Here is a 16,204-nt window from a genome sequence, read left to right as displayed (position 1 = left end):
GCATCAGAAAATACACGTGACGTTGTCACGAGACCGCGGAGGATGTCGCGGAATTTATTCGTGCCTTAGGCTAATGGCGGACGCCGTCGATCGCCGGGAGCTCTGAAATATGTAACGGCAGTGATATAGACACGTCTTTTTTTACTCTCGCTGGGTGACACTTCGTCACACATCAAATACATTTTTCTCATTCTGATTGCTGTAGTAATTGGCAGTGGTGCAGAAGTACTTACTGCTGCTCAAAATGTCACATCATTATGGAATAACAGCAGAGGCATTTAAATGACATAAATATTCCCAAAAATCAATGTAAATCTATACATAATTTTTTGTTCTTTATTGTTAAATATTGTCATAGAAAATCATTGTTTTGCAGAATTTGTATTTAGTAATTTAAAAGAGATGTTGCTCACAAACGCTGTCTATCCACAATTGGTCTGTGAAGCAAGTACAGGTTTAAAATAATTTTTTGTAGAATATCGTCAAGTTATCGTTAGTGAGTTTTTTGAAAAAATATCGAGATGTTTTTTTTTTTGCCCATATCGCCCACCCCTAGTCTTATCTCTAGGTGTCATATTTTCACTCCCATTCAAGTGCACTTTTGTTGACTGCTCAAGTGATAACTGGCAGATCAGTATGTTAAAGCAGTTCTACACTGTCTTCCACTCTGACTAATGACTGTTTCATTGTATACCTGCACAGAGGACTCAGAGGACTGGATCTCATCCAGTTTTAACTGCAACTCCAACTTGACTTTGTTGGTTTCCATCAGTTTCTCATTCAGGCGCTTTACATCTTCTAAAATGCATAAAAATACAAGAAAAAAACAAACAAACAGAAAATGATCCAATTAGGCATACAGTATGTCCAGTAAGGGTCCTTAATGCACAGGACCCATGTTTGTGTTGTTAGCCATCATACCAGTCAGGTTCTCCACTTCTTGCGTTCTCTTCTCCAGCATCCGTGCCAGTTCCCTTTTTTCTGCCTCAATCTCATACTTTGATTTTGACTGCTGCATTAAAATACACACAGACAGATTAATTTTTGTCATAGCGCCACATAGTACATGCAACTTTAAATATAATTGAGGCAAACCTGCTGCTGAGTTTTATCCTCTGGAGTGTCTCCGTCAATTCCCTTAAGAGCACTCAGCTCTTCATCTGTACAAAGAAAAACAAAGGAACAACTTCCTATGACCAACATAATGTAAATGTAAACGTTATCATTTATAGAATAGTGTTGTGATAAGGGTCACAAAAGACAAAATTATACATAGAGCTGTGACTGTTAGTTGAAACAAACAAAAACCCCGAGTACATGAACGTGCATGAATGAAAACTCACTTAGTTTTTTATTTTCCTCCTTGAGTGTCTGCAGGTCTCTTGTGGCAGACAAGATCTGTTCTTGACTCTCCCCAAGTTTCTTATCAATGTCAAAGTACTGCTGTTCTGTAGGGGAGATCACATTGAACAAGAAACCACAAATCCCATTTAATTCGTTTGCCTAAATGGAGAACTACAAGGCATTTCTTAACATGGACTTCTACAACTATTTTTTTATTATCTTAATATACTCTATGTCGTTATATACACGCCGTAAACAGATGGCTATGCCGAAATGAAACAGCTTCTGATAAAGCTGTCTTTCGCCAAAGTTAGCAATATCGCTATCAATAGCCGGTGATGGTAGCATGTGCAACTGATTGTATTTCCAAATTCCTGAGAAGACTGATTGGAAATACTCAATTTACTGCCTCCACTAAGTGTTTGCACGGCAGTTTACAAACTTAAAGAAACCATTTCAATGAACTGTAGCTACGTACCACTGTCCGCTTTGAATCTCTCCTGTTGAGTCCTGAGCGCCTCGTTAGCATTCTGTAGCTCCGTTACAAACTTCTCCAGCTTGTTTTGGACACCTTTAGGGAGTTTGTTGAACTCCGCTCGCTCCAGAGCCTGCAGCAGGACGGCCGCCATCTCCGCCTATCCTGTAAAACGTTTATTAACGTATTAAACTTATCCTGAAGACATAACGTGCTGTAGCTACTCTTCAAAAGCACGGATGAACATTTCGATGAAAGATTCACTTTCTCAAACGCACATGAGGAGGTCAACTTTACACTTCAAAATAAATTTAGATAGAACTTCTGAGAAGCCACTGCAACGTGATCTGTTGTTTTGTCTGCATTTTTTTAATATCTATATTTAAATGAATGTATTGTGCACGAATCCACTTAACTGTGGCAACCTGATTAGAACAATGTATTATTTTACTGGTTGTGTTATTTTTTTATTTTGAAGATTGAAACGGAGTTGAATGATTGCAGCAAAGTGGTTACAAGTGACCAATACGACAGAGATATGCGACGGAAGTCCCACACGCAAAGCATTGTGGTAAATACAGTTTTAGTTCTTTTGATGATCCACCACAAACTGTCAAAACTAGTCAAATCCCATGATTTGAATTGATATTTTTGCGAGCGACATTTTGCAGGTATCTTCCACACTGTACCTTGATTGGTCATTGTTGACGTCAGTTCGTTATCTGCTAAGTTCTGGTGACAATGTATCGTTAGCTAAAATTACATTATTGTTGTCTGCTTGCTATTTTAAGACATATGCTGTACTAGAGTACCATAAAGTTGTTTGTATTGTGTATTGCGCCTCGACTCATTGTTACGTTTAAAGTGCCGAATGTTTTCTAGTTTTCTTTTATGCCACGTCTCCGATTCCCATTCCATTCTTATTGCTGCCTCGCAGTTAAAATGGAATTGAAAAGCACTCTATGTTATTGTGCAGGAAAGATGGGCCGTTGTTACATAGTAGACGATACTGTGGAAGTTTATCTGTCCAAACTATGTGAACAACAATCGGATAACGTCACTGGCCTGGTCATTGGACAGGTAAGTTAACATCTGTTGGAGTTGCTTTGAGAGCTTGTCCAGCTGTTTATAGTCATCTGACCTTGTAATATACCTTATGTAATATACCTTATGCAAAAGGATGGTACCTACTACCTACCTGTAGTGAGAGATAATGTCCATGCAGTTTGCACGTGAGAAAAAAAAATTGCTAAATATAAAGAGGTTAATATTTATATAGATTATTGCAGTATCCGGATTTGGTTCAAAAATATAAACTTGTCAATTATATTAATTCACCACACACAAAGTGAAATATTTCAAGCCTTTATTTGTTTCAATTGAATGTCAACAAAAGGCTGGTACTTACTACATTGTAGTGAGAGATAATGTCCATGCAGTTTGCACTTGAGAGAAAAAAATAATAATAGCTGAATATAAAGAAGTTGATATTTTTATAAAGTATTAGAGTATCTCTGTATTCCATGTATTACAATAATTTTATGGAATAAGAAGAGAAACAGTATGTGTGAATGTATCAGTGGGTGTGAAAAAGAATATAGAGGGGAACATCAGTTTATTTTAATAATTTATTTGAATAATTTGTTTCGAAAATGGAAACTTTTATATTAGTTCACCACACACAAAGTGAAGTATTTCAACAATTTATTTGTTTGTTTATTTTGATGATTATGGCAGGTAGTCAAAAAACATCCTGTATTTCACAAAATGAATGAAAATGAATATGGCAAATTCAACATTGTAGGCTTCCTGTTTCCAATCTTGTCAGCTAAATAACACATAAACTTTACTAAACAGCCTTTAGATGGTCTCAGTCTGGCTTAGAGGGCTTCAAAATCATGGAGAAGACTGCTGACTTGATCGTTGTGTAGAAAACCATCATTGACACACGCACGCAAAAGAAGATGGATGCTCACAAAGCGCTGTATCAAAGTTCATAAACAGAATGCTAAGAGGATGGGGAAAATGTGGCGGGAAAAGTTGCGCAAGTGACGACCCCAGCCTTGAGAGGATTGTTAAGCAACAATGATTCAGAAATCTGGGGGAGCTTCATTAGGACTGGACTGTGGCTTGTGTCTTAATTAAGATCCACCACATACAGATGTCTAATTTTGTGAAACACTCTGTTATTTGTGTGTGTCATTCTATCATAATCATCAGAATTGAAACAAATAAAGGCTTGACATATTGGCATGACTTTGTGTGGTGAACTAACAATGTGCCTTTTACTTTTTTAAACATACTATTGAAGCACATTAACTTTCCCTCAATATTCAAACTTTTTTGGCACCCACCTGTTTATATTGCTTTAGCTCAGTCGTGAAGCTAAGACTGTCCTTAAAGTGGAAATCAACCCAAACATATTTTTCTCAACGATATGTTCCCAGCAGGCCCACTAGGTGAAACACGGCAGTCTGATTAATATTGCGTTTGTGGAATATGAGTTAAGCAGCAAAATCCACCCTTTTTTGCCATCTCAGGGGGCAGCCATTCTGTCACTTCTGTCAACTGAACATGACATCACAGACCCTCAGGGCTCAGATAGCGACCAATCACGGCTCAGCTTCAGAAAACAGGTCAGCCGTGATTGGTCGTTACTTGAGCACTGAGTAGTTGTGAGGTCATGTTCAGTCGACAGAAGTGACAAAATGGCCGCCCCCAGAGATGGCTAAAGATGAGCGGATTAACGCTTATTCCACAAATGCAATATTTATCAGAATGCCTTGTTTCAACTAGTGGGCTTGCATAGAACATATTCTTTGAAAAAAAATATGTTTGCGTTGCCTCCCTATTTAATTTCTACACATTTCAGAACTCAATTCAGAGGGATTTTGTAGTCATGGCATGTCGAACACCCTCAAGAGATGACCCCCTTGTTGGTGCAGGAAAATCCCTGGACAAGGAATGGATCAGTGAGCACGCTCGACAGGTAGGAACTACAGTATATAAGAGTGGGTATGATCATACTCGGGTGGTCTTGATCCATTTACATTTTATTTAGCCAGAAAGTGCAAATAAAATGAGTTGTACAATATGTGAAATATTCATGTGTAGTAAGTGGGTCACACGTGTAGGCGCCTTATGTTTTCACCAGTGTGTATTCTGCCTTGGCTTGTGCAGGTTTCCAGAATGTTGCCTGGGGGCTTGTCTGTGTTAGGAGTGTTTGTCATCACTGATGCCGATGCAAAGGAAACACTCGCCTCACTTCGCCAGGTGAGGTTCCTTTATACACTTACCATAGATCAGCCTTTCTCAAATTGGGGGATTTTTTTGTGTAATTGCACATCCGCTACAATAGGTGGCAGTGGTGCTCTCATTGTCAGAGTGTGTGCAGGGAGTATTCATATACGCATATACAAGGACAGTGTATCTGTATGAAAGTCTTTATTTTATTCCTCATTCAAATCATGTTTCTTCAATTCCTAATGTAATTGTTTATGTGAAGCTTGTGTTTGCAGTGCACCGTCTGATATCCTCTGAAAGTCTGTGGAAAGCTGATGAGGATGAAGTCACAGATTGCGTCACACTGCACATCAGCCCCAGATCCAGAAAGTATCCTTCGGCACTACTGTCTCACTGAATGGTTCTGAATGGCTGAGTTACTTGTTGGACATCTTTAATCCATCATATCAGAATTAGCTGCAGAACATTTGACATCAAAGATCCCAAGGTGAGTCCTCAGTCACAGCTTCCCACTGCAGCTCTTATAAAGCCCTTAGTACTTTTGGGTGGGTTTTCTTCATTGAGTGCGCCGTTATCCTTTTCTTGTTTAACTTATTGTTCAATTGTATGACATCCTACTATGGAAAGATGTACAGAAAAGTAGTGGGCTACTTACCAGGAAAACCATCTTACCATCCATATTCCATTATTATTTCCAGCGACAGTGTACTTAACTCCCAATGACATATTAATATGTCATTTACAGAGGGTCTGAAAACGTCTGGTACTGAATGAGTTAAACACAAAGGCAATAAATACTCACTAGATTAGTAAAAATGAACTTCACAGCTGAAAATATGTTTTAGCAGTCGTAGCAATATAGCAATATAACAGAATTGCTTAGATTCTTGGATCGTTGTTCTTGTTGCTAGGCAGATTTTGCCATCTACGGTACCTTTCATGCAGAGTTGCCAGAAATGCAATTTAGGTACCTATATCGATATCATTCCTATATACATTTGTGTATATATCAGTCACTCGTCAGCAGCCTGGGTACCGGTCCGTCAATGACATTCCGTCATTATTTCAAGCCAAATGAAACTGTAATTGTCAGTCCGTCAGGCAGTCATGTTGTTTTAACCGCAATTCTGTCATCGCTTCTGTCAGTTAACTTCACTGGTCCGTCAAACCATCGTTAAACCATTAAAAAATAAATAAAAAAAGAATTAAGAGTCCAACAGATGAAAAATCCAATTTGATTAAAATAGTAAATGGAGTGCGCTATATACTGTATCAGTGTATCCCCCTTCTGAAATGGAGTGTGGGTCTGCATAATGCACAACCTCCTATTTAACCCTACTCTTTGCAAACATCAACTATAAATTTAAAACTACAGAATTTCTCTGAAAATATATCTCTAGATGTAAAAGCTACTTCCTGACCTCTTAGCTAATTAATGAGTTGTTGTCTACATGCTCTATTGCAGGTTTAGGGAACTCCAGTTCCTCGAGATCCTGCCTGTTTTGGATCTCTCCCTACTACAACACACCCGATTCAAATTATCAGCTCATCAGCATGCTGGGTCGAAGTCTGAAACCATTCTGATCATTTGAGTCCGGTGTGTTGTAGTAGAAAGAGATCCAAAACAGGCAGGATAGGGTTCTTGAGTAACCAGAGTTCCCTACCACTCTGTCTCTTTGCCGTGTTCGTAATTGTTTTTTAAAAGTAGTTCGTCATTCGTCAGAAAATCGGGCATACATCAGTGATGGACTAACCTCTGGTATATATAATTTTGCCAAATCAGGATTTACTTTGTTGAAAGTGTGGCTTAAAGTGCAGAATACCTTTCCAAGGCACTCAAGGATTTTTGTGAACCTCTTCTAGAGTCTGGCCAAGCCTGCTGATTGGAGGTATCAATCGGGCGCATGTTCCTCCTGGTCCACAATGAGTTGTTGTGTAAATGTGGACTTACTTGTTCCACTACCGGACATCAAAGCCTGCGCAAAGAGCATGGATAAGTGTCTTAAGGTATTTGTAGTGACACTAAATCAGTCTTCTAGAATGTGTATTGATTTATTCTAAGTACTTCCTATGTTTCAGGAGGGACTGAAAGTGTGGACGTACCAGATTGAGAATGCAGTCTGTTTGATTGATGGCATACAGCTGCCTGATGATGCAGAACTCACAGCAGGACAGGTTATATAAACATGAACAGAAAGAGCCCCATTTTCATGCCGATAGCAAGTTTAGCCCAAACTCTAACTGTGCGCATGGGTGGAGTTTTCTTTCTTTTAGTCTTTTGCTAGATTTTGTGCCGGTAGAATTGGATGTAATGTGCGTTTGCACCTTTCAATCAATCAATCACATTTTATTTATATAGCACTTTTCATACATAAAAATGCAACTCAAAGTGCTTTAAAACATTCAAAGCAAAACATAGAATTATCTTCAATCAAAAGAAAAGATAAATTATTTAAAAGTTGTTGAAAGCCAAACTAAAAAGGTGTGTCTTGAGCTTCCTCTTAAAAATATCAACAGTCTCTGCAGACCTGACATCCTCTGGCAGGCTATTCCAAAGGTGAGGACCAAAATGGCTGAATGCAGCCTCGCCATGCATTTTGGTCCTCACCCTTGGAATAAATAAAAGGCCGGCGCCAGAGGACCTCAGGATCCGCGAGGGCTGGTATGATAAAAGCAAATCAGATAAATAAGATGGCCCAAGACCATTAACACATTTATAAACTAATAAAAGTACTTTAAAATCGATCCTGAAACACACAGGGAGCCAATGCAGCAATTTCAAAACTGGCGTAATGTGCTCCCGCCCTCTGGTTCTCGTCAGCACCCGAGCGGCTGAATTCTGCAGTAGTTGCAGTGGTGAAATGCTCTTTTTCGGGAGGCCAGAGAGCAGGGCATTACAGTAATCTAAACGACAGGAAATAAAGGCATGCATCAGCACTTCCGTGTTAGCCTGAGAGAGAAACGGGCGGACTCTGGCGATATTCTTAAGGTGATAAAAACCAATCTTGGTTACATTTTTAATATGAGGAATAAAACTGAGCTCAGAGTCAAAAATGACGCCAAGGTTCTTCACACAGTGTGAGGGATTAAAAATGTGTAGTTTTGGTAAAAGCTTCTCTCTCTGACCTTCGGGACCGATAACTAAAACCTCAGTCTTGTCCTCATTGAGCTGTAGGAAATTATCTGCCATCCATGACTTGATATCTAAAATGCAATTTAAAAGGGTATCAATGGGTCCTGTGTCATCAGGAGACACGGCAATATACAGCTGCGTGTCATCAGCATAGCTGTGAAAGCTGATGCCGTGTCCCCTGATGACATCCCCGAGGGGAAGCATATAAAGATTAAAAAGTAAGGGGCCTAAAATCGAACCTTGAGGAACCCCACATTTGATTTCATGAGTTTTAGAGGAACAAGTATCCATACTTACAAAGAAATATCGGTCTGTGAGATAGGAATAAAACCAGTCAAAAACAGTACCAGAGATGCCCACTAGATTTTTAAGTCTATTTAATAAAATTTGGTGATCTACTGTATCAAAAGCAGCGCTTAGATCCAGTAGCACCAAGACTGTGAGTTTTCTCACGTCTGCAGTGCACCTAATATCATTTAAGATCCTTAAAAGAGCAGTCTCCGTACTGTGGTTCATCCTAAAACCAGATTGATATTTCTCAAAAATATTATTTGTATTTAAAAAATGATTCAACTGGATGAAAACCAGTTTTTCTAAAATCTTACTTAAAAACGGTAAGTTGGATACGGGTCTGTAGTTATTAAAAACGCTCGGGTCAGAACCGCTCTTCTTCAGAAGGGGCTTCACCACCGCCGTTTTAAAGGCAGCGGGGAAGACGCCTGTCTGAAGAGAGCAATTGACTATATTTAAAATTTGTTCTTCAAAAAATCCATAAAATGTCTTAAAAAGAAATGTGGGAATTGGATCCAAAAGGCAGGTTGTTGGGTTTACCTGGGAGAAAACTCGAACAAGTGTCCTTGCATCAACCAGGGCAAAACTTTCCAGTGTTTCCTCATGTAAATATGATTGTCCGGGTTTATTAAAACTTGTGTTTTGACGGGCTAAAAGACTGGATCTTATGTCATCGATTTTACTTCTGAAGTGGTCTGCAAAGTCCTCACAGAGAGCATCTGTTGGTCTCTGTGGGGACTTATTAAAATCAGAACTAGTTAAAAGTTCAAAGGTGGAGAAGAGAACCCTGGGGTTGTTTTTATTGACTGTAATGAGGTTTGAGAAATAGGAAGATCTTGCCAGTTTTACTGTTTTATTGTAAGATTTCAGTTGTTCGCATAAAATTTCATAGTGTACTGTAAGTTTACTTTTTCTCCACCTCCTCTCTGCACTCCTGCATTTTCTCTTTGATATTTTGAAAGCATTGTTTCTCCACGGGGGTACAGTCTTTGTTTTTGTTGTTTTAATTAAAAGTGGAGCTACTGAATCTAATGATGATTTAAGATGTAGGTTAAAATTGTCAACAATAAGATCACAGGGTGCAGGTAAAATGTCAGCAGGAGTGTTTTTTAAGATCTCGATAAAATTTGCTGCCACCTCAGAAGATAGGTAGCGTTTCTTCACTGTTCTGACCGGGACTGCTAGGTGGTTAAAACTGGCGATGTTAAAATAGACACAGTAGTGGTCTGACACTGCCAAGTCAACAACAGAGGACACACCAGCAGACAAGCCATAGGTTATAACCAAATCCAGGGTGTGTCCTCTGTTGTGAGTTGGCTGCAAGACGTGCTGTTTAAAATCCAAGCAGTTTAAAAGGTTTGAAAAATCTCTGGATAGTGGGTCCGAGATGTTGTCCATGTGTATATTAAAATCGCCAGTTATTAATATCCTGTTATAACTGGAATATAAAATGGATAAGAATTCTGAAAATTCTGTAATAAAAGAAGTGGAATGATGGGGAGGTCTATAGACGGTAATGCAGAGAATAGGGGGACTGCTAAAAACAAAGGCATGGTGTTCAAACGATAAATAGCTGCTAAAAATGATCTCCTTTGATAAAAGAGTATTAATAAAAATTGATGCAGTCCCGCCTCCTCTTTTGCCATCCCTTGTAGAAAATAAAAAGTTAAAATTCGGTGGGCAAGCCTCGTTGAGAGCAACTGGAGCATCTGTACCAAGCCATGTCTCAGACAAAAGTATACCATGTAAATCTTTGTGGAATAGAAGTAGTCTTTTTCCAGCCAATCCTAGAGGCATCCCTCATTTGCATAAAAATTAGGGCAGTCCGGGCGCAGTACGACCAACTACGTTGTGATTGATATTGTGGAATCCGAAATTGACTTTGTCTGCCCGCTTCTTGATCAAATAGACCAAAATCGCTTTAGACCACCAGCGCTACAAAATAGACCTCCTTTTAGCCAGTGTCAAATTTAGTCTACTTTTTGGAACCAAATTTGTAGCGAGTCTACCAAATTCACAAACACGCGAACCTAGACCATTGCCCAGGTACGAAGAAGACGATGCGCCCGTTTTCACGCTGAGCGCAGACTACTTTCTGTTATCAAATTGTCGATTAAGTCGGGTGCAAGGCATCTCCGTATACCGGAATTTGCAGAGAGGCGCAACACGGCCCCAAATAAAGTTATGCCCATTTCTACGCTGAGTGCAAGGGCGCCAGTCTACCAAAATAGGGCCCAAAGTGTTTGACTTGCTATAACAGTAACAGTCAACTCTATTTGATTTTCTGTAGCTCAGCAATACTGTTAAAAAAAAGGAGGTCCAAAAAGTTACCCTGTTACCTTGCATACAGGACAGTGAACTGGATGTGTCTTCTATTTTTTTTTTAAATTCAGAGCTATCTTTTGGGGTCATCATTGCTGTATGCAAGATTGCGTCCCTCTACACCAGACACACATGCTGTACACACATACTGTACAAAGATAGGCCTGTTATTAAACCCTGTATTCTAAAGTCTTGTGTTTGACACACATATTGCAGAAGAGGAATGCGAAACAGGTGCTCACTGCTCAGCTGCTAGTCACGCCGGTAAGATATACTGTTTACTTTTACACAAAATTATTTAACTAGTGTGACATTCCAAATTACATTGTTCCCTATTTGGTCTTGATGAACATATGATATGCATATGACAGTGCAAAATGCTCTTACACACTTTGGTAGATGACAAGGCATTAGCTTTATTCTTGGCAGGAACAACAGGACAGTTTAAGAGACGTGGTCCAGCAGTGTGGAGGCGGCTTGTCTGTCAGAGGAGCCATCCATAGCCGAGCTTACGTACACAACAACAAACCAAAGGCAAAACTGGCTGAGAAGGTAGTTTCTAACACATCAGATGTCTTTTCAACAGCAAATCGTCTTCGTTTGGTCAGGAAATATTCAATATCTGTATAGATGCTGAAGAAAGATGTGATCGCTACGATGGTCACAAGAGTTCAGATGCTGCTTGATGAGTTTCTTGCGACAGAAGATGAGAGCAAGGGAGTCAGCAGAGACAAACAAGGGACAGGTACTTCTCTGCACCTCTAGCATGATTTACTATCTTCAATCATCAGTCAACTGTTTCATTGGGATATTGTTTACAGCAGTGATCACCAACCGTTTTGAAAGTAAGAGCTTGTTGGGTGCTGATTTATGCAAAGAGCTACCATCTTGGTATAAACTTCTGAAATAACAAATTTGCACAATTGGATGTGATCATTCGGCCATTTCTGAATTAATAAAAATAAACTAATGTGTAGAGTACTCACGTAATGTTTTGCCGTCTGACATTTAGCTCATTGAGCTCTTGAGATTTAAAGGACCTCATTTCAGATTGGTTGCAAGCTGGTTAGAGAGTTATCGATACATTCCTTGTTATTTAACCTCTTGTGAATGTCTTTCCTATGACTCAGCAGGATTTGGTACCATTGTGTCAAGGACATTTTCTGTACATACAAAAAAAAACTGCTAAGCAGTATTAGTTAATGACATTTTGAAGTTCCACATAAACTCCTTAACCCTTATTTACCTACATGAATCTGAAATGTCATGGCTGGCTGAGGAAACTTTTTTCACACAGTAAAATTCAAGAACCATTCCAGGCCTTCATGTACCTAAATTTGTGATAATTGGTCATGTCTTTCAGAGCAATTCTGCCTCCCTCACCGTGTCTTTTGTCCTGCAAAAGTGAATGGGAGTCTATGTGTGTGTGACTACCAGTTCAATGACGAGGACGCATCTGAAGTTATTGACAGGTTGAAAGAAATGTTGGACATCGATACAGCTGGTCAAAACTTGGATGCAAAGCAGGAAATTGCTGCTGAAATCATAGAAAGTGGAAAACCAGAAGGTGAGGAACAGTTCTAACCCGACGTTTCTAAAAGTAGTAGCTCACTTAGCAGCAAATGCTTGCGAAGGTAGTGAATGTTGAATTCGTCAACTTTTATGATGACTGCTGACGAAAATCGGGGAGTCACCGCTGTCATTAATAGCGACATTTAGTTACTTTCACCTTCGAACATGGCGTTCGATAATATGGAAATTACTTATGTGTAACTCTTAAAATTTAACACCAACATTTTTTACTGACAGGTTGGTGCCTTCAAATTTCTCTTTCACAAACTGCTTCACCATTCTTTTGCTATTTGTGTCATTAAACTCATCCATCAAGCGTTGTAAAACACGGTACTCCTCATTGCCTTCTTCTTTGTGCCTTGTTTGCCCTGACATGATGATCAAGAATGGTGTGCTGATATCTGATTGAGCGGTAAACGCTTGTGAATGCTCCACACGAATTCGTCGACATATGTTGAAACCATGGCCACGCGCTCTCCAGCACTGGTGAATCAAAAAGAACTTTAGCAGCACGTCTTACGACCATTTACAAGTGCTTACGACTGTTTTGCAGACACTTGCCACTGCTAGCGAAACAGTGTAAGAAAAAATTATGAGGAGAAACTGTTTGCATGCACGTTTGCAACCGTTTACGAAGCTTGACAAAACACAAAATTCGCTAAGATCCCAAGCATTCGCTGCTCAGTGAGAAACGGGCTTCAGGAACTGCAAAGCGGAACTCCATCGGTGGAGGATGTAAAGTTTACCAGGAAGATCAGAGATCTGTGAAGTGGGCACTTGAAGGCTGCCTTTCACCCTGATCGTACAAGTCTGTGTGAGTGCATCGAGGCTTGTGTCGGCTCGAAAATCAGGATACGACAGTTTTTTTTTGCTCCAACTCTCTACAACAGGGGTGTCAAAGTCAAATGGACGGAGGGCCAAATACACAATTTTGCGACAAGCCGAGGGCCGGACTGATAGAATGTTATTTAAATTTTTCAAAATGTCCAGATTGGATCGGGTCCTTCGCGCCTGCTGATGATGTCATGCTTTATATATCTGTCATATATTTCTTTGCGTCTATGTTTGTCACCCCATGGCTGTTGTGGTTTTATCTTCGGAGTTACTAAATAAAAAATAAAATAAAGTATATTACTGCTACTTTTGCGAGGCAGCCCGTACGTCACTGTCGTTTGCGTTTCTCCTGCCAAAGTGGAAACAATTTTCTGGTTGACTCAGGCTGCAAGATTGTATGAACTGTACATAATGTGAAGTAAAACGGAGAGGATCATATGATTGGTATGCCGTCTCCAGCTGACCCTATTTTAGAGTGGCAAGGTATGAATGTGGGTGATCCTGTCAGAAAACACAGGCCCGTATTCCACTTGACACCTCTATTTATTGTGGTCTGCAACAACACAGACAAAGAACAACCTAGCAACATCATCCAATGCATATCCATTTGTTAACAATATGCCTAAACCTTACAATTCACTGTATTAAGAAATTAATCAGCCAAACAATACATACAATACACATTCACACGTTTCATCACTAGAATAGTTAGCATATGAGCCAAAAAAACTAACTAGTGTTCATCAACGTGACATCACTCACGAGAACATATCTGGGCTATTATGTACAGCAGTTACCTGACACGAACTTAAATTATTAAACTCGCCTTTTAACATTTACACACAACAACGAACGTGGTGAAACACGGGCAATCTGCAACTACATACTGAGCTTGCTGGCACAAACAAACTACGAGCTGTGTCGAAGGAGGAAAGAGAAAAAAAAAGTCACTCACTATCAACACTTAGCGCTCGAATAGCGTTCAATGCCCGCTCACAGTGTGGGACATCTCAGCACTGCGTCGAAAACTCAATGAATTTATCAAATGCTAACAATTACTAATAATAAAACAACGTGAGATTTCTAACATGAAGTATTTCTAATAAAGTGTGTTTTACTCCAAATAACCTTTCAACACAATCCGATTCTGAAAGCCACAAAAAGCGACGTGAAGTCTTCAGTCAGCATGTAGAACAGCCATGGGGAGCAAACATTGATGCAAAGAAATATATTACAGAAATAGTGTAACGAATTGGGTTATCTGTGTTGTGGTCGAATTTGTGTCTTGCCAAGTTGTTTTGTTTCCGAGGTTAATGAATGCATCGCGCGGCTCGCTGGATGGGAGGGCATGCGAGCGAGAGTAGCGGAGGACGAACAGGAGAGCCGTTGCTCTTTTTTGACTGAACGGTTGTCGTACTGTACTGGCCCACAGTAGCCGGTTGGACTAATAAAAACATGATAATTAAACTACGTCCGACGGCGTGATCTTTGAAGTCGCTACAATATATTTTAAAGCGTGACGTGTTCGGCAGGCGCAAAGGACCCGATCAGATCAGATCACACCGGTTTGCTGCAAGCTGCGGGCCGGATCTAATAATAAAGCAATATTATCCCAGGGGCCGTAGAAAACCTTCTAGCGGGCCAGATGTGGCCCGCGGGCCTTGGCTTTGACATATGTGGTCTACAACTTATAAAGCCCTTTGTGTTAAGGAGGCTTATTGTTAGGCCCGCAAAGACCATAGTCATCAGCAAAGGTTAGGTAAAACACACTTTTGCTATTAATCCACTCACTGAGCCAAAGTTTTGCAAGATATACCAGATGACATTGTGTTTGACCTCCAAGTTTTTCTGTGACTTTGAGGCAAAAGGTTTCATTGTTTGGGAACAAAATTAGAAAAAGTTGCATTGTATTTTATAAATGTGTTTTTGAAAGCAACATTGCACTTGTCTTTAAAGTCCGTTACATCATAATTTATTCCATTGAGGGTGATTAAAACATTGTGTTGTGTTTCCAGATTCCACTGCAGAAATTGTTGAAGTGCAACTGCCCAAAAGAAACAGCTACATAGGTGAAATCTAGCAACATTGTCTTGCGTCTGTTAGTTAAAAGTGCTTCACTATTATTAACTGTGCTTTAGAATTTTTTTCTTCAAAATATCAGCTAACAAATCGTCGCTGTCATGTGAAAAACACTTATCTCCAATTTTGGAAACTTTTTAATTTTCACTTTAATGTGATGTCTGTAATGCGGAAACATGATTCATGTAAAAATAAGAAAACGAAAAAAAATGGAGATAAGTGTTTTTCACATGACAGCGACGAAATGCTCATTGCACAACATGATGTTCTGCTTTATACTGCCATCCATTGTGCATTGCTATGATGATACTGTAGTTAACACATGCACTGTTCTGAGTCTGCTCTTTTGTGTTTAGGTGTTGCCATGGCCACTGTTGTCGCCCTACTTGCCACTGCTGCTTCAATGCTCTACCTTAATGACATTTGACACATGCATACCAAAATAAAGTATTTTAACATCACATCCAGATTCAATGATTCAAATTATTTGTTTTGGTAAATTTTTCACAGTTTTTAGACACACAAAAACTAATGGCCGAAATTAAACTTCCCCACATTTTTCTGGAAAAAAAATGGTGTAAGCAGGTCCTAATTGATATTGCTAACTACTCATTTATCGCACCTTCTTGGATTGCTATCATAACTGTAAAGCTGCACTGTAACATTTCATTTTCTTGATGATGTTCCAAGTGAGTTGTATAGCATGGAAATGTATATTAATTAGAAAGCATTTTGCACATTTGCTGTAAAGGCAAGAACAAGTACACTGAAAAGAAAGATCCTTTGAATTTACTTAATTTGAATATGTACAGACCCTTGTGAGGATAAGCGGTATAGATAATGGATGGATGAGTATGTACAGTTGCACATGATTAAAATATGGTAAACCTATGTAATGTTCCTGTGTCAAA

General features: G+C 39.4%; 2 protein-coding genes across 4 annotated transcripts in view; one reads left to right on the top strand and one right to left on the bottom strand.

Annotated features, from left to right (window-relative positions):
• LOC147140451 (nucleoprotein TPR-like) overlaps positions 1–2,086 on the bottom strand; it is a 34,366-nt gene extending 32,280 nt beyond the window's left edge. For both annotated transcript variants that reach the window (XM_086042712.1, XM_086042713.1), the window contains exons 1-5: positions 1,823–2,086; positions 1,344–1,448; positions 1,096–1,160; positions 922–1,012; positions 695–798 (exon numbers count right to left, since the gene is read on the bottom strand). In XM_086042712.1, coding sequence (XP_085898838.1) covers positions 695–798; positions 922–1,012; positions 1,096–1,160; positions 1,344–1,448; positions 1,823–1,973 — 516 coding nt within the window. In that variant the 5' untranslated portion in view covers positions 1,974–2,086. The remainder of the gene's footprint in view (positions 1–694; positions 799–921; positions 1,013–1,095; positions 1,161–1,343; positions 1,449–1,822) is intronic.
• A 240-nt stretch (positions 2,087–2,326) lies between these two features.
• odr4 (odr-4 GPCR localization factor homolog) lies at positions 2,327–15,754 on the top strand. Of its 2 annotated transcripts, none has more exons than XM_086042715.1 (14): positions 2,327–2,390; positions 2,796–2,899; positions 4,692–4,808; positions 5,000–5,092; positions 5,325–5,431; positions 5,513–5,549; positions 6,926–7,069; positions 7,142–7,237; positions 11,025–11,072; positions 11,238–11,360; positions 11,439–11,553; positions 12,172–12,375; positions 15,230–15,283; positions 15,650–15,754. In XM_086042715.1, exons 2-14 carry the CDS (start codon positions 2,801–2,803, stop codon positions 15,718–15,720), a joined length of 1,308 nt encoding a protein of 435 aa, XP_085898841.1. In that variant the 5' UTR covers positions 2,327–2,390; positions 2,796–2,800; the 3' UTR covers positions 15,721–15,754. The 2 variants fall into 2 exon arrangements, with proteins under 2 accessions (XP_085898841.1, XP_085898840.1); XM_086042714.1 differs by having other exon boundaries at positions 2,377–2,490.
• The last annotated feature ends 450 nt before the right edge of the window (positions 15,755–16,204 follow it).

This window comes from Filicampus tigris, chromosome 10 (genome assembly GCF_054856515.1).
Source record: "Filicampus tigris isolate MCC_2025a chromosome 10, RoL_Ftig_1.0, whole genome shotgun sequence".
NCBI classification, from domain to species: Eukaryota; Metazoa; Chordata; class Actinopteri; order Syngnathiformes; family Syngnathidae; genus Filicampus; species Filicampus tigris.
The sequence above is the reverse complement of the archived record's forward strand: the minus strand, read 5'-3'. Positions and strand labels throughout refer to the sequence as shown.